This window comes from Gastrolobium bilobum, unplaced genomic scaffold, assembly GCF_033153095.1.
Source record: "Gastrolobium bilobum isolate Gb01-03AN ecotype WA unplaced genomic scaffold, APGP_CSIRO_Gbil_v1 utg43676, whole genome shotgun sequence".
NCBI lineage: Eukaryota > Viridiplantae > Streptophyta > Magnoliopsida > Fabales > Fabaceae > Gastrolobium > Gastrolobium bilobum.
Window position 1 is genome coordinate 30,705 of NW_026899134.1, and position 25,885 is coordinate 56,589.

The 25,885-nt window shown below is 34.7% G+C and overlaps 1 protein-coding gene across 1 annotated transcript; it reads right to left on the reverse strand.

Moving 5' to 3' along the window:
* Positions 1-5,957: 5,957 nt before the first annotated feature.
* On the reverse strand, positions 5,958-11,141 carry LOC133287538 (vicianin hydrolase-like). Its single transcript, XM_061485169.1, has 13 exons — positions 10,971-11,141; positions 10,774-10,843; positions 10,577-10,635; positions 10,404-10,479; positions 10,189-10,260; positions 10,013-10,100; positions 9,630-9,882; positions 9,386-9,501; positions 7,767-7,981; positions 7,622-7,653; positions 6,631-6,733; positions 6,246-6,354; positions 5,958-6,126 (listed from the first exon to the last, which is right to left on the reverse strand). The coding sequence occupies exons 1-13, from the start codon at positions 11,139-11,141 to the stop codon at positions 5,958-5,960; spliced, it is 1,533 nt and encodes a 510-aa protein (XP_061341153.1).
* Positions 11,142-25,885: the final 14,744 nt, after the last annotated feature.

Below are 25,885 nucleotides of genomic sequence, written 5' to 3' on the forward strand. Positions count from 1 at the left end.
ATGACTAGAGCCATCATCATGGTGACTAGCCCCTTCTTCATTGTTACCCGCTCCACCCTCTACATGGAGAGTATGTGTAGTAGGAGTGGCAGTGTGAGGAGGAGGAGTGGGTGGTCGATTATCATGTATAGCACCCCTCAGCGTCCTCAACTCATTCATCATTGCGGTTATAGCATTCCGCGTATCTTTATTCGTCGTCATCAAATTCTCATTAGCAAGACGACTAGCAGTCAACTCCCTTTGCACAGCTGCCAGAGTTTCAGCCACGAGATCAGACTGTCCACCTGTTGCCCCACGACCACTTCGAAGCCGAACTAAAGCAGCCAAAACAGGATCTGGCTGAGCATTGGCATTCGATGGCCCAGGGTTATTTCGGTTCCTCGTCAAGACACTATAAATGTTACACAAAGAAATGAGTTGATCAGGATCATACTCAGTGATCACAAATGCAATAATCATAAAGAGTACCAAAAAACATATAAAGCATTAAACACCAAGCAGATATAACAATAATCCCTAAATTTCCTAAGAAACTACTCTGATACCATAAAATGTAATACTCTGTTCTAGAACTGGTTTGTTAACATTACGTACGTTATTAAGCGCAGTTACAATCACAACAATTGAATTAAAGTACGGATAAACTTTTTCCTTTTTATTTGTAAACGTTTTTGTTTAAAATTAATTTCGTAATTAAAACAATTCCCATAATGTGATTATAACTTAAAATATATATGTAACACCTATTGTAAGTTTTATTTAGACTATACGTTGCTACCATAGTGTGCCAAGTAGTCCCCTTAGACCACCAAGGCTTAAAAACTCATTTGTATTGATATTCAACACTAAACACCTCCACTTTTTAGTTACCTAAGAAATTTTATACTATTTATATGGTCCTTATCTTCCAATATGTTATATATCTCTTTGTTAGCTACGCGTGGGTTCAAACCGCGCTCAATTCGAAGCACCGTAGCTCAAGTTATGAATTTTCTAAGAAATGAATGCTGAACCCGCTAGGCCCAGCGAGAATAGAGCCAAACCGGCGCGAATAGCGCCACGAAAAAGAATGTTCCAAGGTTTATGGCACAAACAACGCCAACATGACGCGATTAGCGCTGGGAATACGTTTTTCCACTGTATCTTGGCGTGGTTAGGGCCACCACGGCGCTAATAGCGCCAAAGTTCGAGAGATTACACTTATCCTTAGTATTTTACCCCTAACTGGAGTTATCCTTATCCGATTGACACAATTTTGGTCTCGTTGGAAAGATAAGAAAAAGATCTAACACTTCCATCAAGACACAAGGGTCTGAATCTATCATATAGGATATGAAAAATGGGCAAAAATACATGAGATCTTTATTTTTACATGGATTTTCAACCTAAAGGTCTTCTTTCACCTAATTGACATCATACAACCACTTCAATACATGATTCATAGTTCTTTCAAGGTACACATTTATCAAAAGAAGCATCCATGCCCTTCCATCATATATATACAATAAGCACAATATTACACAATCTCTAAATGTCTTCAATACATAACCATGAGACTTAGTTACAAAACACTATGATCAATTCCTTGACTCCCATCAACAAAAGAGACACCAAAGAAGGTGAACATAGGCTAAGTCCACCAAAATAAAGCATGACATACATATAACAAATAGCTTTCAATTACAAGTCCTATACATAGGTACTACTAATGACATGCATAACCAAAATAGTGCAATATCCTCATGTATCAATCTAGTCCAAGTATGACCACTTGCCACCAAAGGCTCCCGCAGCATCTGTACCTGAAAGGGGGTCCCCACAACACGGGGTGAGATATACGAATACATCTCAGTAAACCATGGGTCCTGGGAGAATTTCTCCAACCCATAGTTCACTCACAGTATAATAGAAATAATCAGTAAATAATGCAATAAATACATATCCATGCAGTGTGTAAAGACATCTCCAGGAGACATCCTCGAGCTCTCATGCAGTCCTAAGGATACTCAGATGCAAAATAGTCCTACTGGCCAGCTAAACTACCAAGTATGAATTACGCATCGTCATGCAACATACAAAACATAGGGAAACACCATCCTATGCCACACAAAATGCATACACATACGTATAACAAAGCATTAAACTACCTTATTGCGTATACAACACTATCAATAACCACTACCCATTCCGGGCTTGGTGGAACAATAAATGGATCAATTTCCAAGGTACGAAGGCTTACCTCAATTGCTTCCAATCTCAACCTTTGTTCTTCACCAACTCAAGCAACCAAGCTTTACAACAATACCAACAATCAATACCTACATCAAGGTACTTGACAATCTATCAAGGCAATCCAGTGAATACCAATATTGTCATCAACCAACCAAACATATTCACACCACAATGGCATGTACTTACCAATTCAAGTGAGCTAATCAAGCTCCATTGCCTCCTCCAATGGTTGGTCCTTCAATGTTGGTCCACAAGGCTCAATCCTAGCCATCACTTGGACACAATTGACATCCAACCAAACCATTGTTTACCAATGCAAGAAAATCCACAAACCAAGTATATAATCTTGCAATTTTCAAAGCATAATCAAATGACTATCTAAGTTCATTTCTACCGTTTATTTATCATTTCTAACAACTTTTACAAAGAATTTAAGCTTAAATCAAACTCAAACTCTTGCAATCCAAAAACACTATTCATCATCTTCCTCAATCTTACAATCTCCATAAAAACTAAGTTTAAGGAGTGGAAACTTACCCCAAGAGATCACACAACCATGGAATGTTGATCTCCAAAGCTCCCCTTGAAGGAAATGCCTCTAAACACCTCCAATCAAGATTCTCGTCCCCCAAACAAGCCAAGATCTCCACCCATAATGGTTCCCAACTAACAATGAGTGGTGGGTTGTGAAGAGGAAGGAATTTGATGCAAGTTTATCTTTGGAATGGATTGGTTTGGGTGAGAGATGAGTGAGCTAGGGTTTTGGGCATGAAAATGGGTTCTCTCCCTCTCACTCTCAATTTTGTCGAAGAAGAATGAAGTGGGTTGTGGTGTTTTACCACTTAGTATAACTTAGTTATTTCAACTGGGTATAAGCTCATTTATCTATTCACCTCCATTCACCACCAAACTTAACCAAAGGGTCTAGGATATTTTTTTAGTAATATTTTTAACTTTACTTTTATATTTTGGGTACTTTTGTCTACATCCATTTTTACCCTATATTTTTCACTGACAACACTTTTTACCTCAAAAGTGACCTTAATTTATATAATTAGGCCTTATACTTAATTTTACCCACTAATACAAGATTAATTACCTAATTACATGTAATCAATTAAGTTTCATGGTGAGGGATATTATACAACCAATCATTCTAATTTCCTTATGTTGTAGGTCCATCTTAGAGCAAAGATCACAAAGTAGTAATTTGATATGAGCTGCTCTAGACACATGACCAGCGACCTTTCAAATTTCTCGATATTTCATAGACGGGAACACGAGCATGTGTCCTACGGTGACAACAATAAAGGAAAAATTATTGGCTACTGGAATGTAAGTAACTCTCCAACTCTACAAGAAAAAATCTTATTAGTGTCGCAAATTTCGTCACTACGTATGAAATTTCGTCACAAATTCCTGAGTCGCAAATTTATTTGTGACAAAATTTGATTATTTGTGTCGAAAATTGTCATTTGTGACGAAATTTTTTGTCACAAATAAACTTTTTTCTTGTAGAAATGTGTTGTATGTTGACGGATTGAGACATAATCTCCTTAGCATTAGTCAACTATGTGATAAAGGTTTTGATATAAAATTTAATACTTCCATATGCATAGTTGAATCTAAGGATGACAAAAATATTAGACTCATTGGACATAAATGTTATAATATGTATATGATTGACTTTGATAACGTGTCTTCTCTTGAACCTAAATGTTTAGTCTCTAAGGACAATTATGCTTGGTTGTGGCATAGACAAGTAGGAAATATCAACATGACTCAACTAAATAAGGTAATAGCTAAAGACCTAGTGATAGGTCTACCCAAGCTTAAGTTCGAGAAAGATAGAATGGGTGATGAATGTACAAAAGGAAAGTAAGTGAAAACATGTGGTCACTACCACACGCCTCTTGCAACTTTTGCATATAGATCTCTTTGGTCCAACTAGAACTAAGAGCTATGGTGGAAACTACTATGCATTTATGATTTAGGATGATTACTCTCGATTCATATAGAATTTGTTTTTTATGCATAAAAATGGTGCTTTTAAATCTTTTGAAAAACTAGTAAAAGTACTTATGAATAAGAAAAGTGAGAATATAGCTTCCATTAGGAGTGAGCATGGTGGAAAATTTAAAAATCATGGTTTTGAAAATTTTTATGAAAAATAACAGTATTAGTTACAATTTTTCTGTTCCAAGGACCCCACAACAAAATGTGGTCGTGTAAGGAAAGAATAGGACATTAAAGAACTAGCAAGTACAACGCTCCATGATAGCAATGTCCCCAAATATTTTTGGGCGGATACAGTTAGCACTGCTTTCCATGTTTCAAATTGTATCCTCGTTAGACAAATTTTAAATGAAGTCTTAATTTTATGTTATAATTTCATTTTAAGAAAATTTAACATATTCTCATCCCAAATAAAGTCGAAAAGTTTTTTTAGTCAATTTAATTATAATAAAGGAGAAAAAAAATCACCATTTGAAGCAAATGATACATTTTGCATCATTTCAAGCTTAGTGAGAAATACTTTTACATATGTTAATGATAAATAGATGAAATATATATATAACTATATCAAATTTTTAAATAAATTAAAAAATATTTTGTACTCATTTATAACATATCAATTTTATTTGTAACATTACGGACAAATAATAATTTAACTTGTTCAATAAAGTTAAGTAAGAAGCTTAATTTTTCTCAAGAGGACCATAAGTTCTTTGGTTCCCCTCCTTCGGATCTTAGTCTCCTTTTTCTTGCAGACCTTGCACCAGTAGGCTGAAAAAAACTAGTTAATTTCCTATGAGTTTTGTTCTTGTTGTCTGGCGTTAAGCCATTTCTTGTTACAAAAAAAAAAAAAATGCTTAATCCCAAAATGGTTTTTTTTTTTTTCTGGTTGTTGTTGGTTTTTTTTTCTTGAGTCACTTTACCTCATTTACAATAAGAGAAAAATATTTGTCTTTCTAAAGAACAGTTATTTTATTTAAAATTATTATTTTTTATTTAATATGTAAATTAAAAAAATCTCTCCTTTTTTCAATCATGATTTCTGTTTTTCTCAACATAAAACAGTAGTTTTTATTAAAATGACACAATTATAAATAATTTAAAAGGACAAATACGAATCCCCTATAATAAAACAAAAATTGTATAAGAAAATATCTCAGCATTAATTTTCTCCCGTTATCTTTTTTTTTTTTAATGAGTTGTTCAATATGTTGGTCACTCAGATTAATTTAAGATAATTACTAGTTGAATTAAATTTTCTCTCTTGTCAAATTACATTTGCTTTTCGCATTACTCACACCAGATTTTGTGTAGGGCAACAATTTTGCACTACACTGGCATCACCCGTTCATCATATGAAATTAGCTAGTATAGTAATGCGCGCATCCGGCGGAGCAAGGGGATGGTGGGTCACGGTTCCCCAATTTACGAATCAAATTTTCTTTTTATCTTTCTTAAGATCTCATATAATTTTATATTTAATGTTTAATAACCAATGTACGTAAAAATATTGAATGGTCCGAAAATTTAAAATTTTTATATTTTGTGATATTAAACCATTGCAATGCTTGGGCATACCGTTAGGCTTTATTTATTTGATATCAACCGTTACTTCATTACATCCGAAGCAAGTGGATACATGGTGATATCTAAAGGGAACTGACAAGAAAGGAAAATCCAAAGCATGGGAAAACAACGATTAATTTAGTTCACTTGAGAAGGAACTTTTGTAGCCAAAAAGCCGAGTACTTGGGATATCTTTTCAAATTATCCTTGTAATCAACGTATATGAGGCCAAATCGAACTGTGTAACCAGCATCCCATTCAAAGCTGTCAGAAAATGACCATGCATAGTACCCCTTCACGTTAACACCATCTCTGAAATGAAAATGAAAAACAAACATGACCCATAATTAAACAATTCATTAGGAGCCAGTTATATATGTAGTTATGCTTAAATTCTATATTAAATAAAAAATAAACAATTTAATTCTCACTTGATCGCTTGAAGAAGGGATTTGAGATGGCTATCATGGTATCTAATCCTGATTCCGTCCTTGCGGGCTTCGTTTATTGGTATTGAATCATTCCTTGCTTGAGCAACTCCTGAAAAATTGAGAACAAAATAATACTAATTTATAAATAACACCTTCAATTGCATTTAAGGTAGTGTGACTTCAATAATGCATCAAATCACGTATTGCATCAATTTATCATGGACACTAAGAAACATTAACCATGGAGAATGAGGATTATGTTCTTAAGTAGTTTGATTAATTAATTAATACGGTGAGACGTTTCATGCAAGGATGGTTGTAATCTAACTCCTCTCTCAGTAGTAAAATAACGAAAAGAAAAATAAATAAACTTTATAGTGTTTACCATTTTCAGTAATGTATATTGCTGGATTCTTGTAGGTATTCTTTACGTATGTCATAAGCTGATGAATTCCCTTTGGGTAGATAAAAAGCCAGTTCAAAGCAGTCTGCAAAACAACAAAATTTTGCATCATTAGTTTTAGTAGAAAGGCATGTTCTCCACCCATTGTACTGTTCACTTAGCTAACATCTGGTTTACACTATATTTGATATAGAAAATACTATCCATATGGTGTGGAAAAAATATGGAACAACCTGTTGCATCATTAGTTTTCAGTAATTTTTTCATCATTGATACATCATTCTTACGGTAAATCAATTCAATGATATAGCTTTCAGTAATTAATATGGAACAAACTCCTTACTCCTTACCTGTTAAGCCAATTCAATTGATTTACTCGAAAAAATTACGGTAAATCAATTGGTGAGGAACAAACTCCTCACCAATTGCATCATTAGTTTTCAGTAATGTATATAGAAAAAATATTTCTCAAGCAGTTTGATATAAGTTTATCTCCGGCTAACCCAAAATTACGTCATTTTATTTATTTATTTCATTATATTAATTGATTCATCTTTGAATAATTATAATTCATTTTTTTTTCTCTTCCTTTATCATCTTTGATCCATATTTTTACAGTTATGATTTAGTAACCGAAAATAAAATTATCTCAAGCAACTTGAGAAACAATAAGCTCTTATATATATATATATATATATACTCTTATATATATATATATATATATATATGGAAAAGTGTGTGTTATTTTAAAAGATGTAAAGTTGTGTCATTTTAAGTGAGAAAAAGCGATAGATAAAAGAGGAGAAAGAGTGGACCAAAAAATATAAAGGTGTGAGTCTCATCTCTTTGATTGGTAGAGTGAAAGGATATAAGTTGTGTCATTTAAAAATTCAATATATATATATACTTCATTGTAAACCAATGAAAAACAAAGAAGCATAAGCACTAGCAGTCGACAGAAAAAAGTTTATACCGGCGTGCCAATAGCTACACCATTCTTCGCCGCTGTGATGAAGAGAAAATTGGTTACTTGTGTTTGTTAGTTCACTAATAAAATGTAGTAGACAGCTGTTTATCATGTCTGATTAATTTACTTGAACTTTGCCATATGTACTTACTTGTGAGCGTGGCTAGCATATCTGTGTAGAAGGTCCTGTTGGTGTTTATCGGTGGAGCATTTTGTGCATAATATGTGGTGTAATAATTCACCCCAAGAAAATCATAGGAACCTTTGAGACTATCGGATTGAGCTTTTGTGAATTTGGGGAGTCTATCACCCACCGAAGATCTCATACTCTGAGGATACTCACCATAGGTAATCGGATGAGCAAACCTGAAAAATTGAATCAGCTCAATCACCATGTTCACGAATTAAAATTTCTTAGGATAAGCTATTGTTCTCAACTGTACTAATAACGACCCAAATGTACAATTTAACGATCGCATTGCTTATTGCTTTATATATCAGTTTAAAGATTCTAATATGGAAGATCAATGCCTTGTAAGGAGATAAGTATCAGTATTTAAGAGGTTGATCTTGGTGAGAAAGAAGGAAAAATGTAGGTTTCTTGTAAAAAATTATTTTCTAATGCTTAAGGTGGTGGGTAAGGGTCTTTTTAACAGTTTATATTATTTTCTAATGCATCTCATCACCCAAGAGCCTTTTGGGCTTGAAAAATTGATTTATCTTGTGCTTGTTTAATTCCACTTTAAAGTGGGGGAGGTGAGTATTGAACTCGGGACCTTGTGGTCAAGGAAGTTCTGATACCATGTAAAGAACTACTTCAACCCAAAACCTTAAGGTGTTGGATGAAGACATTTTTTGTGGTTTATATTATTCTCTAACACACAGAATTTTATTCCATGGTCCGTTTTTTTTTTCTTCTCCCTCTCTCTCTCTCCTGTCTCCTCTTTCTCTCTCTACTTTTTTCTATCTTGAAGGACCAATGGGCCGGGAGCGCTACATTTTCACTCCTAACACACCCCCTCAAGCAAGAGCCTTTCGGACTTGAAGCGTGAATATTGCATAAATCCAATTTTTGATTTACCTTGTACTTATTTAATTTCATTTGAAAGTGGGGGAGGTGAGAATCGAACTTATGATCTTGTGATCATTGAAGCTCTGATATCATGTAAAGAATCACTTCAATCCAAAACCTTAAGGTATTGTATGAGAGTCTTTTTAATTATTTATATTATTCTCTAACATTCATGTAAAGATTTTAGGTAAATAGTGTTCAACATTTTAGATGTGCATTTAAGGTGTCTTAAATAATGGGTGCTTGAATAACGCGTGTAGGGAATCTCCTTAATAAAGAGTATAAGGAGACTAGGGATGCCATGTTTGGGAGTGTATCTTGGGTATTACGGTAGCACCAAAAACTAGGTGCAACATCGATTTTATATTATGTATTACTCGTAATACATAGTATAAAGTATAAAAGATATTTTTTTTTTCTCTCTCCAAAACAATTGCAGCTTGACGTGGTACACTCCTATTCATTGGAGGTGCCTACTCGTAGAATATCAGATTTTTCGCATATTTGGTATTGGAATCACCATTTTAGATGATGGGGTACATTTAATAGGTGATAGAGTACATTTAATGCATGAACCTTGTTGAGATTACTATATTGTCTTATTTTAATAAATAAAGCATGGTGATCTGTGTGGCCAAATATATTAAAGTTCAATTTTCTTAGATTTTTTCACTTTGTTTTGATATGAAAATACATACCATCCGAATAAAAATTCCAGAGCTCGACCAGCAGCTTTGCGATCAGCAGGTTTATTTGATTTTGGTTCAAAGTAGTGAGTCACTATGGTGATTCCAATTTGTCCTTTTTGATGAGCCTATGGTACCATAATAAAATTTGTCAATAGTATACAATACACAAAGCAAAATAGAAGTGACATTTTTTTTTTCTCCCTCATTTAATTTTTTGCCATGTATAGATACGACAACTTTTTTTTAAGCTAACCTGATATATTTTCTTGTACAATCTTGCAGCCGCCGCGTGAGCAAGTAATAAGTGGTGCCCAACGATGTAAGGCTCGGTGGATGAGTCACCGGCAGTGCAATTTCCAACGTATTTAGAACATCTACCTGGTGCAAAGGTGCCACCATGGTACCCATTGAGGCTATAGGATAAGGGTTCATTCAAAGTTACCCAATGCTTGACCCGGTCGCCAAAGGTCTTGAAGCAAAAGTCAGCATAGTATTGAAGATCCGTCCTATTTGTCCATCAAATTAAAAATTAATATACTTTTTTGTTTTATTAAGAAAGAAAGTTAATAGGAAATTAATGGGTAATTTGGCAATTGAGTTTTTTTTTTTTTTTTTCGGCAATTGAGTTTTACTTACACTACTTTAGGACTAAGAAATCCCATATATTCATCTTCAAGAGCTTGAGGGAGGTCCCAATGGAAGAGAGTCACATAAGGAGTTAAGCCTGAACCCCAAATAAGCCAAAATATGAGTTGCCAAGGCAAAGTTGGAGAATGAATCAATGAATAAATAAACTATTAAAAAATGTTTACCATTTGATAGGATCTCATCAATGAGATTGTTGTAGAATTTAACCCCCAAGGCATTGACCGCTCCTTTGCCCTCTACAGGAAATTATTTAATACTTTACAAAATCACTTTCCACATTAACATAACATATCTAGGACTTTTTACTATGGATACAGAGTATGTAGAATTTAAAATCAATGGGAAAGTCAACACTAGTTTCAAGTTAGGAGTATCTTACTTGGGAATATTCTGGACCATGAGATGGAGAATCTGAATGAGTCTAGCCCCATCTCTTTCACCACCTTTATGTCACTCTGCAAAATTGCATTGGCAGTTTAATTCTCTAATTCAATATATATAGTTTAGTTTCCTTAAATGGACAAAATTGATGAGATTTGTCTGTATGTGTACCTTATAACGATGATAAAAATCAACTGCTACATCACCGGTGCTATGGTCCCAAATCTTTTCTGGACATTAAAAATAAAATAAAATTGAACTATTGTTAGGAAGGTAGGACCTTAATGACACAAAATCAACATAGCATTTACATTCATCTACACTCTATTCCAATATAAACGGATAGAGTCAGAGTAAGAGAGAGTAACCCGGATGCTGTTTAGTGAAGGTGTCCCATATACTTGGTCCCTTGCCATCTATATGTGCTGCTCCTTCTGCCTGAGTAATTAATATAACAACAGAAATTAGAGACGAATCATGCTTAATCTGTTGTGTTATGTACTAACCAACAAAAAAAGTAAAAGGAAAATACTAATGAAATGCATTGTTATGGGGTTTTCAGAACCTGGTAAGCAGAAGAACCTATTCCAAATACAAAATCGGAAGGAAAAAGGCTCCTATTGAATGGTGTGGTAATGTGACTTGGCTGCACACTTGGCGTTGCACTTTCAGTGCCACCAACCAATAGGGTGGCCAGAGATAAGAGGCAGAGAAGGGAAGGACTTTTAGCTCTCATGACTCTGCCTTTGATTTCTAAAACCCTGGCAAATGCAATTTTTATATAGAGTGGGATATTTGCGTACATAATATGATAATAACATATCCTTTATTTTTTTCCATATATTCAACCATTGTCTCTTATTCAATGTGATATTAGTTTGATCCTGAGCCTTCTCTAGAAACAGGAGAGGGTCCACTCTTTTATCTTCATTAAAGTATCAGCTCGTGGATTGAGGAACACGCCAACAAACCACTCTTCTTCGTTGAGACTGGGATTGCCAATGGTATTTTCTAATAACACGTTTCGCCTTTGCCTACATTGAAACGGGAATTTGGCCCTGCAGTAGACAACTTGTCGCAATTGCTTTATTATTTGTATTAATTACTTTAATTCATATTCGAGCAATTGTTAGTTTGGCCGCAACAAAACTTTTTACGTCACCAGCCAATATGGTGGTAAAGATAAAAGGCTATCCAAAACTCTGGCAAATGCTACTCATTTATACAGTGGGGTATTTGCCATACCTAATATGATACTATTGTCTCCTATATATTCAATATGATATTATTCGGATTCTCATCCTTATCTTTTTAGGGGCAATTTATATTTACAAATTTTTTTATTTACAAACTACACTATCTTAACACTATGTTACACTATCTTTTTCCAGAAAAAGACACTATGTTACACTACCTTTTCTCAGGAGAAGACAATGTAATTTGTAAAACAAATTTGTAAATGGATCCTTCCTCATCCTTCTATATAAACATTAGAGGGTACAGTTCACAACATCTCATCAACCTTTTATCTTCATCAAAGTTCCAGCTAGTGAATGGAGGAACTCGTCACATACCACTCTTCTAGTATACTACCATCGCACTGAGTATTCAGTGTGATAATCATATTTGCATTATGTATTTTCGGAAATATATAGTATAAATATTAAAATTACTTTTTTTTTCTCAGAAATTATCGGCTGACAGTGAGAGAAAGAAAAAAAATAATTTTAATATTTATATTATGTATTCTTGAAAATACATAGTACAAATATGACTATCACATTAAACAGTCACTACAACGGTGATATCAAAAATACTCTCTAGACAACCTTTTGTCCAATGGACGTATCTATCGCCATTTTCGTCTAGGCAATATTTTCGGTACTATATCTTTATTGATAATAGAAAAAAAAAAGAATATTAAAATAATATAGTATAAATAAATTACATTTTACTATAATATAATGGAAAAAAAAATTTGTGTAACATACAATAAAACAATTTTCCTACAAAAACATATAAAGGAGAGAAGAGATAAGATAAGAGAGAGAAAAAACATAAATGAATCTCATCTCTTTATTTATGTGTGCAGATAAATTATTGGAATTATATTTTCTTACGCAACAGGAGATATTTATCTTATGTTGTACTCATAATTTTATGAGCGTCTTATTGCACGGGAAAAATTAAAGTCAGACCCATATCTTTTTGAGTGTGTAAGAGAGAGTTATTGTCATATGACATGAGATTAATATTTCCTTAAATTATTTTTTGTTATGTTATGCAGAAAACAATTCCCCTGATATAATATATCCAATACTTGGTACTTCCATTACACACTAAATAATTTCTTAAATCGAGATCCCCTATTGCCGCGGTCAAATGAAGAGTATCCTTTTGTACAGAAGATTTAAAAATAATTAGGTGTCGTGCTCTCGTGAACAAATCAAGTAATGACTCATATTTTCAGAAGAATAAGAGGCACAGATAATAACAAATTTTTTATTTTTTAGGGGAAGAGTTTTTATTTTAATATAAAAATAAAAAAAAATCTCGCTTTCGTCTTAATTGTTAATTTTCTTGTATTTGACATTTATAATTGATTAAAAATTAATAATTTAACAAATTATAATTATATACACGAAGATAAACGATTAGAATGAAATTTTTTATTTCTATTCTAACATTGAAATTAAATAATTGTTTTTTATTATGATGGGTTATGATTGAAATCGGATTTAAAAAGATACTGCCCAAACTTCATGGTATCCTATGAATTAATATTTAAAAACACGATGCAGCATTTCATTGGCCGAGGTTAGGGATGATGGGTTTAATTGCAAGGTCATAAGATCATTTTGTTGACCTAATTTTATTACTTTATATGCAAAAATTCAAAAAAATCAAACCGTCAATCATCAAATATTCAAGATATACTTAACATAATTTAACAAATTACATCCATAACAAGTTAATTAAAGTATCAAAATATCAAAGTACAAAACACATATTTCAATAAATTTAATGAAAAATTATATCATTAAACTCAGGTCCTTCTTGTCTATTTTCCAATTCACTATTGTTGCGATACAGTTAAAAGGTCTTAATTTGCATTATTTTTTATCTATTGTCTTCTCATATGAGAGTAAATACATTACAGTCAGAAAAAGTTTTAAATAATACAATAATACCAAACATGTTAAGAGCAGATAAATCGACAAAGACAAAGAATGGATTAATAAAGAGAAGAACCATCATAGTGGAGGAGAGGCAACAACGTGATGGAGAGGGAAGACTAAAGAGGCGGAGCCGCGGAGGAGGAGAGGAGAAACTACCAAAGTGAAGATGTCCGTTATTTAGGTTAGCAACGATTCTTTTTTCACAAAACAATATCATTTCATGTGAATTTTCGGGAGTTGGAGAGGTCAATATACATGCAAGGTCTAACTACTAACCAAACCTTAAAAAATGGATATTAGGATTGATCCGGGTCGATCCAACAGTGGAGACGGATTTTAAAACACCACTATGAATTATGATGGTCTGTCCCGTGGAATTTTGAATATGATCCAGGACTACCACGATGCTTCCACTAAAAAATTGACACCTGCACCACTTTTTTTTTCTTCCTTATCTCTTATCTAATTTGAAGTTGCTGCAATGATGTATTTCAATTATGGCTCCTGAATATGCCATGTATGGCTATTTGACCGAGAAAGCAGATCTTATAGTTTTGGAATTGTTGCTATCTGCTCCCAAACCACACTAACTTCGCTGCTGTCCTGTTATGTAGTACTTAATACATGCATGGCACCACAGCAATGATTTCTTTTTTCGTTCTTTTATGTCAAAATTATATAATTTTGACTATATGTCAAAAGCTGCATGCTTTTGCCACGTCTGCCTCCAATTATTATGAACCCTCGCTTAGCACGAGGATATGTCCTAGTTATTAATTTATTATAAACCCTTCTACCCCGCGACGAAAATGGATCAAAGTGTACTTTCTCACCTGTTCCTTGAATGCCAAGTATAAACTTAGATGTGGCACATATTAATTAATTGCATAAAAGCTTTCTGCAATTGTTCTCATATTGTTTTTCGTGCTATTTTTTTTTTAAATAGAAGATCCCATGTTCTTTGTATTTGTGGCAGATTTTTGATTTCTGCAGCAGAAAAATAAAGCCCATATTAATAGTTATTGTTTTAACATTTGACCTGACTCTATTAAAAGATTGACTTAACTCAATGGGTGGTCATCGTAATGGTTAAAAATGGTTATTTAAATTGTAAAAGTTGAAAGTTCAACTTTAATAATTATTATTAGAAATATTTTTTTAATTTAATTATCTCAATTATTCTTTTGAAGCAAGTCAGATTTTTTAAATATTTGAACCATTTTCCCTAATTATTCAACTTTGGCCCAAAAAATTATCTCTTGGATTTGAACCCCTTCTATTTTGGCAATTTATCCCATATTCGAGTTTACATTATCACTTGGGATAACCTCCAGAGTTTATTGAAAAGATTTTTTTATCTTTATTCGCACCTATTGGAAACTACAAGAAAACCGAGATATAGAGGCAGTCTCTTGGTGGCTGTTTTAGAAACCGACCCTAAATTCATTTCCTAATTTTTGCTAGCCTCCCATTGTTCACCGAATTTCTTTTTTTCTTTTGCTAAATCATTGTGACCAGCCTTCTTACTGTGCAAGATTGCAAGTCATCAGCAATAGTAGATATTTAGGTTTAAATATTTTTTGTTTTATTGGTACTCTGATTTTATTTTTGTTTAATTTGTAAAACATATTTAATTTTTTTAATCATATATGTGATTCTATGAATTTTTAATGCAAGACATTTTGAATTTATTATTGCTATTTTATGTATATTTTAGAATTATATTTAATTTTATATAAATTTGATGATATTATATTGATAGGCTTGAATATTATCAATTAATAATGTGTTTCAAATAATGGTATATATTAATGAATATAATATAAAACAGAGGCAAACATTTCATCCAAATTGTAATATATAGGTGAAATTTAAAATTTTGCGGGGTTTAGAAATAGCGGATATAAGTTTATCTACTCACTTTTTTTTTTTGGTAATCTACTCACTTTATTTCATGGCCGTTTATGAGAGCATAGCGCCATTTATTATTTAACGACGGTTATTTTGTCGGTTGATCGAAACTGACGTGGAAATATTTAGTGGCCCCAAATTCAATGTCAGTTTCCAAAAGGCCTCAGAATCTTGTTGCGTGGTTTTAAACCGCCTTTAAGCATAAACATAACCGACGTTAAATCCTTTGTTTGCCGTAGTGAACTCCAAAAGTAATATATATATATATATATGGAAAAAGATATTCTTACATATGGGAAAGGATATTCTTACACTGGTGTAAGAGTTAGAAGTTTTACACTCAATCTTGAGCATTGATCCACTTGTATCCAATGGCTCACATTACTAAAAAAATTAAACCCTTAAATATAAGTGGGATCAACGGTCAAGATTGAGAGTGTAACTTACACTGGTGTAAAATGATCCTAACCCTATATATATGGAGCAGGATATTTTTACACCAGTGTAAGAGTTAGAAGTTTTACACTCAATCTTGATCATTGATCTACTTATATCCAATGGCTCAGATTACTAAAGATTTGATCCCTTAGCAACCAACAAGATTGAGAGTGTAACTTACACTGGTGTAAAATAATTATTACCATATATATATATATATATATATATATATATATATATAGGGTTCACTTTTTATACCATCAATATAGATAACTTATCCACATTGAGCCCAAAACGACGTCGTTTTGAGGCGAAAATCAAGGTATTTTTGTAATTATAATTTATTTCAGGGTTGCAATAGTCTTTTTCATTATAATTTTTCAACTTAAAACGACATCTTTTGAGAGTAAATGTAGATAACTTATCTACATTCATTGTAGAAACATTAAAGCCATATGTGTTTGTGTGTGTGTAAAGAATTAACTCAATTTAAAAGCCCATGGTTTTATATTAATCTCTCTAACATGCCCCATCACACAATAATCCATTTGGTTTGAATGGTGTATAATGCATAAGCCTCGCCTATATATGTTTAAAAACTTCATAATATTTAATTTTTTTAATAAAATGAGGGAGGGCAAGGCGGGAGGGCGTGAGAACTCGTGACTATTTAATCACTATCTGATACAATGTAAAATAATTATTTCACCTAAAACTTAAGCTGATAAATAATAAAACTTAAAATGTCATTGGGGTTGAATCTTAATGAGAGATCCACTAGAGATCAGAAATTGTTAAAGAAAGAACAAGATGTTTCTTTTGTTCTTTCCAAACTATCTGAATATATTATATCTATCTAATAATATCTATTACAAAAATTGGATGTGGTGTTCTCGTGTGAATGTGAGTAATATATAGTTCAACGAAATCAAATAAGGATCCATTTTGAAAAGGATTGATGCAGACGTACAAATGATAACAATAAAATAAACACCACATACTCAACGCCCTTTATTATGCATGGGCCATCTGGTTTTTAAACTTTAGTTAGTTGCGAGGCGGGACGCGGGTCCCATTCCATCCAGCACTACCAATAATTACATTACTTTTGTTAAATTAACATTTATCATGATATAATTAAGTATTATATATTTAATTTAAAATATATACAAGCGTGAGATACTTCAAACATGGATTATGATTTTAATATTGTAAGAGTTAATGATAAATCTTTAGTTTATCTTGTTTTATGGACTAAAATAATATAAGTTATCTAGTTGAACAAGTCAAAAACTAAGATTTTAATAAGACAATCATGAATTTGATGAATTATTAATTAAAAGAATTAACTTTGCTAATTTTAAGGGATTTGTTGACAAAATAAATTCAAATATCAAGAGCTAGATAAAGAGAAATCAAATCAGCAAAGGTGATGGAACAAGGTGGAAACAAGAAGATCAAGACCTTATCAAGTTGTTAGAAGAGGGAGCTTAAGCCCTCATTCAGAAGCTTAAGCTCCCTAAAAACGCAATTGCCACTACCCCTGGGCGCTTAAGCCCCCAACTCAGGGCTTAAGCGCGCAGCCAGAAGGAATTTTCAAGTCGAGGAGCGCGCTTAAGCGCCCTCCAGCGCGCTTAAGCGCGAAAACGTGAATCTGCAATCACCGTCCTAGGGCGCTTAAGCGCGCTACAACATGCTTAAGCGCCCCGACAGATCCAACTTAGGCCCATTCAACGTGTTCTATTGGGATACGAACTCTTGGCCAATAAAAGGACCATTGGGAACCAGAAATACATAACTTTACATTGCAAAACAATTCTTGGTGCTTGGAGGCAGAGGGAACGCGGAAGATTCATCGGTTCATGTTCGTGAGCGGCGGAGACGGATCAACGTCAAGTTTTCACTGGAGATATTGAAGATTCACCAATCATCCATGGAGTTTGGGGGAGCTTTTCTAGTTTCTTTTGCCCTTGATATTGTTATGTATGGCTAGTTCTTTAAGTAGTTAGGGTTAGATGAAATTCAATCAATTTATTATGCTTTGAACAATTCGTTATGTTAAGTTTCCTTTATATCATGAATGAAGTTATCTGTTTTTAATGCTTTATATAGGCTTGAATCTTATATATTGATCATAGGTAAATGCATGACAATAGCGATGTTGGTGTGTGATCCATATCTGATAACTTCATCGTAAACGTTATGATTCTAGGAATAGACATAGAGTTTGCGTAATCGTGAAGATTCTTGAACGTAATGCTTGCATGCTTGGGGAATAACCTGGGAACTAGGGTTCTTTCAAGTTTGTAAATTTTAGGGTAACAAGGAATTGAGCTCTAATAACATGCGAAAGAATTGATTAGATTGATACTAAGGACGATTAACGTGAAGAAGGAATTCAAATGTAATAAAGAGATTGAAGGAAATCGAAACTCTGGCTACGTTTTTATTTACGTTAGTTAATTGAAATTTTTACTTTCTTGTTTTCTTTTAATTATTGCGATTAATTAGTTTTGCTATTTAATATTTTAAATTCAAATCTTATTTCCAACTACAACATTGATTGTCCAACTTAAATCGCGATAGTGAATTAGTGCTTGAGTATAATCCTCGTGGGAACGATCTCTTACTTAACACATTATATTACTTATACGATCGGTGCACTTGCCATGAGTAGCAACAAGTTTTCGGCGCCGTTGCCGGGGATTAATACTTCAACATTAAGAGTAGCTATTAATTCTTTAGATTGGACCTTATATTCTGCAATTTAATTTTTCTTATTTAAATTCAGGTTTTTTTATTTCTATTTTATAATCTATTTTCTGGTTTATGCGAGGTGCCATTGACACTGATTCCTTGCAATTCGACCCAGAGATAGAGAAAATAGCAAAAAGAAACAGAAAGTTAGCAAAAGAAAGACAAGAAAAGCCATTGGAACTCTCACCATATGCAAAGATTCAATATTCGCAGAGGTTTAGAGAGGAAATCAAAAAGCAGCAGTATTCCAAGTTTCTTGACATTTTCAAGAAGTTGCAAATCAATATTCCATTTGCTGAAGCCTTAGAGAGTATGCCAAATTACGCAAATTTTATGAAAGATCTCTTATCAAGAAAGCGTAAACTGAAAGAATGTGAGACAGTGACTTTGACAGAAGAGTGCAGTGCTATAATTCAGAAGAAGTTACCTCTGAAACTCCAAGATCTGGAAGTTTTAGCATTCCCATAGAAATTGGCAACACTGATGTGGGAAAGGCACTATGTGACTTGGGAGCTAGTATTAGAGCCTGTTTGGATGCTCTTATTTTTAAGCTAGAAGCTACTTATAAGCTAAAGCTAAAAAAAAGAGCTTAAAAAAATAAGCTAAAAGCTGTTTGGAAATTACATAAAAGTTTTAGCTTAAAAATTACTTAAAAGCACATATTTCAAGAAAATTATCTCTTTCTATCTTTATCACTCTTTATTTTAAAAAAAAGCACACAATTCAAGAAAAACAGATAAGAGCTTAAAAAAAAGCTCCTCCTAGGAGCTTTTAATTTTCAGCTTTTTTCTTCATTATAAAAAAAAGAGCTTTTCGTTATAAGAGCTTTTCCCAAAACCTGTTTGGCCTAGCTTATGCTTATAAGTAGCTTGTAGCTTAAAAAAAAGAGGATCCAAACAGGCACTTAGTCTTATGCCACTATCCATCTACAAGGCTCTGGAAATTCATGAATTGAAGCCGACTAAAGTTTCACTACAGTTAGCTGACAGATCTACCAGGAGGCCAGATGGAGTCATTGAAGATGTATTGGTAAAGATTGATAAATTTATTTTCCCTGCGGATTTCGTCATCTTAGACATGGAAGAGGATGCTGAAATTCCCTTACTTTTGGGAAGACCCTTCTTAGCCACTGCAAGGGCTATGATTGATGTAGAGCAAGGCAAGTTGATGTTACGGGTTAATGATGAGACCATAACGATTGATGTTCTTGAATATATGAAACATCTTTCCGACGGAGGAGATTGCTTCAAGGTTGATATAATCAATGATGCAGTGTTAGATACAGTCAGTGAAATACTCCAACCACTGATGGAATTGGAGTCATTAGAAGAAGATCTACTGTAAAATGCAACTAAAGCAACAGAAGGAGAACAAGAGATTGAAAAGCTAGAAAAGAAGGTTGATGATGTTACTAAAGGAGCACCAAAGGTTGAATTGAAAGAGCTTCCTCCTACTTTGAAATATGCATTTCTTGGAGAAAGCAAAATATACCCGGTGATCATTAATATAAATTTGTCAATCACTGAAGAAGAAAAATTGTTGAAAGTGTTAAGAGAGCACAAAACAGCTATAGGATGGTCTATTACAGGCTTGAAAGGAATAAACCCATCTTTTTGCACTCATAAAATATTAATGGAGAATGATGTGAAGCCAGTCAAACAACCACAGAGAAGATTGAATCCAACTATGAAAGACGTTGTGAGAAAAGAAGTCGTGAAGCTCTTGGATGCTGGTATGATCTATCCAATTTCTGACAGTGCATGGGTGAGTCCGGTACAAACAGTTCCAAAGAAAGGAGGGATTACAGTGGTACGTAATGAAAACAATGAATTGATTCCTACAAGGACTATTACCGGTTGGAGAATGTGCGTCGACTACAGGAGACTTAATACCGCTACAAGAAAAGATCATTTTCCTCTACCATTCTTAGATCAAATGTTGGAGAGGTTGGCGGGGCATTCATTTTATTGTTTCCTTGACGGCTATTCCGGATATAATCAGATAGCAGTTGCTCCGGAAGATCAAGAGAAGAAAGCTTTCACCTGTCCTTATGGTGTGTTTGCTTACAGACGTATGCCCTTTGGGTTGTGCAATGCACCTGCCACTTTTCAAAGGTGTATGCTGTCCATATTTTCTGATATGATTGAAAACTTTATTGAAATATTTATGGATGATTTTTCTGTCTTTAGTTCATCTTTTGATAATTGCTTGACTAACTTAGCTTGTGTTTTGCAGAGATGCCAAGAGAGTAATTTAGTACTCAACTGGGAGAAATGCCACTTTATGGTAAGAGATGGAATTGTCTTAGGCCATAAGATTTATGAGAAGGGAATTGAAGTACATAGAGCAAAGATATTACTTATAGAAAAACTTCCCCCTCCCTCTAATGTGCGTAGTTTCCTTGGACATGCAGGTTTCTATCGACACTTCATAAAAGGTTTCTCAAAGATTGCCAAACTTCTCTGCAAGCTATTGGCCAAAGAAGAAGAGTTCAACTTCGATAATGACTGTTTGATTTCTTTTAATCTTTTGAAAGAAAAATTAATTACAGCACCTATTATCACTTCACCTAATTTTGAATTGCCTTTTGAATTGATGTGTGATGCTAGTGATTATGCTATAGGTGCAGTCTTAGGTCAAAGAAAAGATAAACTTTTGCATGTTATATATTATGCTAGTAAAGTTCTGAATGAAGCCCAGATGAATTACACTACTACTGAGAAAGAATTGCTAGCTGTTATATATGCTTTTGATAAATTTAGAACCTATTTGCTAGGATCTAAAGTTATTGTGTATACTGATCATGTTGCCTTGAAATACTTATTGACTAAATAGGATGCTAAACCGAGATTACTTAGGTGGATGCTTCTACTCCAATAATATGAGATAGAAATCAGAGACAAAAAGGGAGTAAAGAACCGGGTAGCTGATCATCTCTCTAGACTTCAAGAGAAAGAACTCCAAGACAGTTCAGAGTTGATAATCAGAGATGAGTTTCCAGATGAGCAAGTCCTCTCAGTCAGCACACTGCCATGGTTTTTAAACGAGCAAGTTCTTGCAGTGGACACTCCACCATGGTTTGCAGATTTTGCAAATTTCAAAGCGGCTGGGACGATTCCTATAGATTTTTCATGGCAACAACGGAAAAAGTTTCTGCGTGATGTGAAAAGATACTTGTGGGATGAACAATTCTTATTCTACACATGTTCTGATGGAGTAATTAGAAGATGCATCCCTGAAGAAGAGATGAAAGATGTTCTATGGCACTGTCACGGTTCAGACTACGGAGGCCACTTCACGGGAGAAAGGACGGCTGCAAAAGTTCTTATGAATGGGTTCTATTGGCCTACTTTGTATAAAGATGCCAGAAAATTCGTGGAATCTTGTGATCGTTGCCAAAGAACGGGGAACATATCAAAGAGACATGAAATGCCACTGAACAACATCATGGAAGTTGAAATCTTCAACATTTGGGGCATTGATTTCATGGGGCCTTTCCCCACTTCATACGAAAATAAATATATATCGGTGGCAGTAGATTACGTCTCTAAATGGGTGGAAGCAGTTGCTTTGCCTACCAATGATTCTAGAGTCGTGATCAACTTCATCAAGAAAAATATCTTCGTGAGGTATGGAGTACCAAGAGCAATGATCAGTGACGGAGGCACACATTTCTGCAACAGACAAGTTGAATATGTGCTCGCAAAATACAGCGTTAGACACCGCATTGCCACACCATATCATCCACAAACCAGTGGGCAAGTGGAAATATCAAACCGGGAACTGAAACGTAGCTTTGAGAAAACAGTGGGAAGCTCCCGGAAAGATTGGGCCCGCAAGCTAGATGATGATTTATGGGCATACCGGACTGCATTCAAGACACCAATTGGTATGTCACCATTTCAAATGTTGTTCGGAAAAGCTTGTCATTTTCCAGTGGAGATGGAACACAAGGCTTTGTGGGCTGTCAAGTTCTTAAACTTTGAAAGTGCGCTCAATTAAGAAAATCAGCCATTTGCCTCTGCCTCTCCGCGCTTAAGCGCGAGTCAGGAAGCTTTAGCGCGATCCAAATAATGAAGGGCCAACTCGAGGAAGGTGCTTAAGCGCCCATAACCGCGCGTAAGCGCGCCCCCATCAGCCCAATTTTTAAAAAAGCCCATTTCTTTTCCCCCTTTTTCCCCTCACACTTACAAACTCTCTCAATCTCTAAACTCTCCTCTCTCAGAACCCAGTTCCTCACGCCCTAAAGCCTCTACACTCACACTCATAAAAACCACCTTACTCATACTCTGACAACCATTCAGGTTACTCATAAGAAGCATTTAAATTCTTCCAATCCGACCCACACGTTCCTTCTCCTTCAACGGTAAGTACCCACCTCTTCTTCATTGATTTTATGGCTGTATGCTATGGAGAATGCATTAATCGAATTTGATGAAAAGCATAAGACATCAATTCAGTGAGTTAGGGTTCGTGAATTGGGAATTTTATTTCTTGATGAATTCTTTTAACCGAACATAAGGTTCTTGCATGTGGATACAAATTTTTGGTTTGAGTCTCATTATAATATAATTGTTGCGGGTTTGAGTATTTTTGGTTTTTGATTTTAGAGGATCTTGGAAAAAAAATTTATTTGAATCTTGCACCTGTTAAATAGATTGCTGAATTCTTTTAAATTGGGTACAATTCAGAGTACTAATAAAACCATGAGAAGTGCCTAAAGAACAGGCATGCTAGGTGTTTGACAAAATAACCAAATGGAAAAGAGAACGAAGTTTACTACATAATGGAAAGACAAGATATCCATAAGACAATTTAGATAGGGTATGAGTACATATAAGAGGAAAAATCCAGTTAGGAAATTGAATACATGGAAATTGTCTTGACATCTTGATATGGTACATTGAGTTCCCTATTAATTGTTGTGACATTGTTGCCATTGTTACACGATTATATCCATTGGAGAGTTGCATATTGTAATGAAAGGGAATCATTTGAGCCAAGTACAAGCACCTCCATCACATGCACACACTGAGATATGGAAGTTTGTTTGGTATATCATGATGATCATAAAGAGTGCAAGTAACTTATAATACACATACCGAATGGGAGCACATAATGCTAATATCATGCATTGAAATGAGTAGCTTACAACTTTTATGTACACCATACCTCAGCTATTTACATGAACAAATTCAAGTTAACATGGTTGTGTGACCAAATGTGTAAGGATCAATTCAGCATGATGAATTTTGATTACCATGTATCAAGGGTAGAACACTTACCTAATTCACATCCCTAAACTGATATATGAATGCTTCATTTCAAATGTTCGAATTATGATGAGAAGTAACTGGTGTAATTGAAAAATCAACGACTAAGGTAGCATGCATGAATCGTAATGAATTCACATTCTGATGTACACTTAGGACTCCACAATTCATAAGCTGAAATTCCTTATTGTAATGGTTAAGTTGGAATTACATGGAGTGTCAATTAGTGCATAACTCCTGCAAATAAATTTGGGAATCTTACTCCAGGAATGCCATTGTCCTGAATATCCATATTCTTACATTGAACATGCCATAAATTTCTGATTATAGATTCTGCATTGCAATTGCAATTAACCATATATGTATGACCTCATGACTATGAATTCTGAATTTATAGCTTGATTAGAGAATAAAACAGAATTTTTCCCAATGCAAATATGGGAATTCTAGTTTTCACAGCATGAAGGAAGTTCATTGTTTTATGTCTTAATCTGTTAATTATGATTGATTGGAACTACCCTACTGACTACTGATATTATTACTTGATCCCATGCTGCTTATTATTTTCAGAATATAATCTGAATGAAATCTGAGAATTGTTTTGTGGATTGTTCACTCACTTGAGAAGTTTTTCTGATTTTCAGGCATGGCACCAAAGGATAAAACTTTGGGAAAAAGAGGCCGAAAGACCAACGCCCATGGCGGTGCATTTAGTTCCTCCACCCCTCCAGCCTTTGATTCACATAGGTTTAGATCAACTGAGCATGAGGAGAGGTATAACAAGAAAGTGGCTGCCAAGCCTATAATTAGGGAGAGGAAGATGCTACTGCAGCAGGGAGAATATCCAGACATTTACAACAACAAGGTCCGAAGAAGATGGAAATCTTATTCCAACTTACTTACTGACAGCTCAGGTACAATTTGCAGAGAATTTTATGCAAATGCCTACAACTTTAAGCAGGGAGCCAACAGAGTATACCTCAACTATGTTAGAGGCAAGGAGATAGCCTATGATGCTGACAACCTACAGGATCTTTTAAAGACAGGCCACCACAAACCTGGAACAAGATGTGATTACAAAAAGCTACTCAAGGAGGTTGAGTATGGACATGCTAGGAGTGACCCAGAGTTTGACACTTGGGACCCTATGGAGGAAGCTGAACCTATACTGGAAACCATTGCCCTTCCAGGAGAAAACTGGGAGATGATGAAAAACAACATTCGTCCCAAATTATTGCATCTCAACCAGCTCAAGCCAATGGCTAAAGTATGGTTCCAGTTCATCATTAATAACATCTTGCCTACCACCCACACATCTGAGGTGCAGGTAAAGAGAGCAGCACTTATACACACCATCATGACTGGGGTCACAGTTGATCTTCTAGGGATCTTAGCAGATGGTATCTACGACTTTGCACACCAGACATCTGCAAAAGCCGCCATTGCACATAGCTCTCTTATCCAGACCCTGTGTCATCGGGCCAGAGTAAAGATACCCACTGAGCCCAAGCTAGTGGAAGTGTGCCCCCTATTGATGCTGCTCTCATTCGAACAAACATGGGTGTCCCATCTACTCCCCCATCATCTCCAGCACCTCCAGTACCACCAGCAGCACCAGCCCGACGGGCACGACAGCCAGATCTCCCTGCTATATGGGAAGCAGTGAAATCACTGCAACGCCAGCAGGGATATATGCGGAGGAGAGCTAGATACTCTTAGAGCAGGAAGATAGCATTCTAGGACTACATGAGTGCACAGATGGTAGAGTTATGCCGATAGCAGGAGATACAGGCACTACCCTTCGAGTACCCAGCATATTCTGGATCTGATGAGGAGGCTACCGGCACGACATCTACACATGTTGCTGATGATGCTACTGCTGCTGACACCGAGATGGCTGTTGCTGAAGTCGATACAGTACA

Excerpts from the sequence above, each read along its gene's own strand:
- LOC133287538 (XM_061485169.1), bottom strand. The coding sequence starts at position 11,141 with ATGAGAGCTAAAAGTCCTTCCCTTCTCTGCCTCTTATCTCTGGCCACC. Across the intron at positions 10,844-10,970 it reads TAGGTTCTTCTGCTTACCAG|GCAGAAGGAGCAGCACATAT; the intron begins GTTCTGAAAACC and ends TTAATTACTCAG. Across the intron at positions 6,127-6,245 it reads TCCCTTCTTCAAGCGATCAA|AGATGGTGTTAACGTGAAGG; the intron begins GTGAGAATTAAA and ends TTTTCATTTCAG.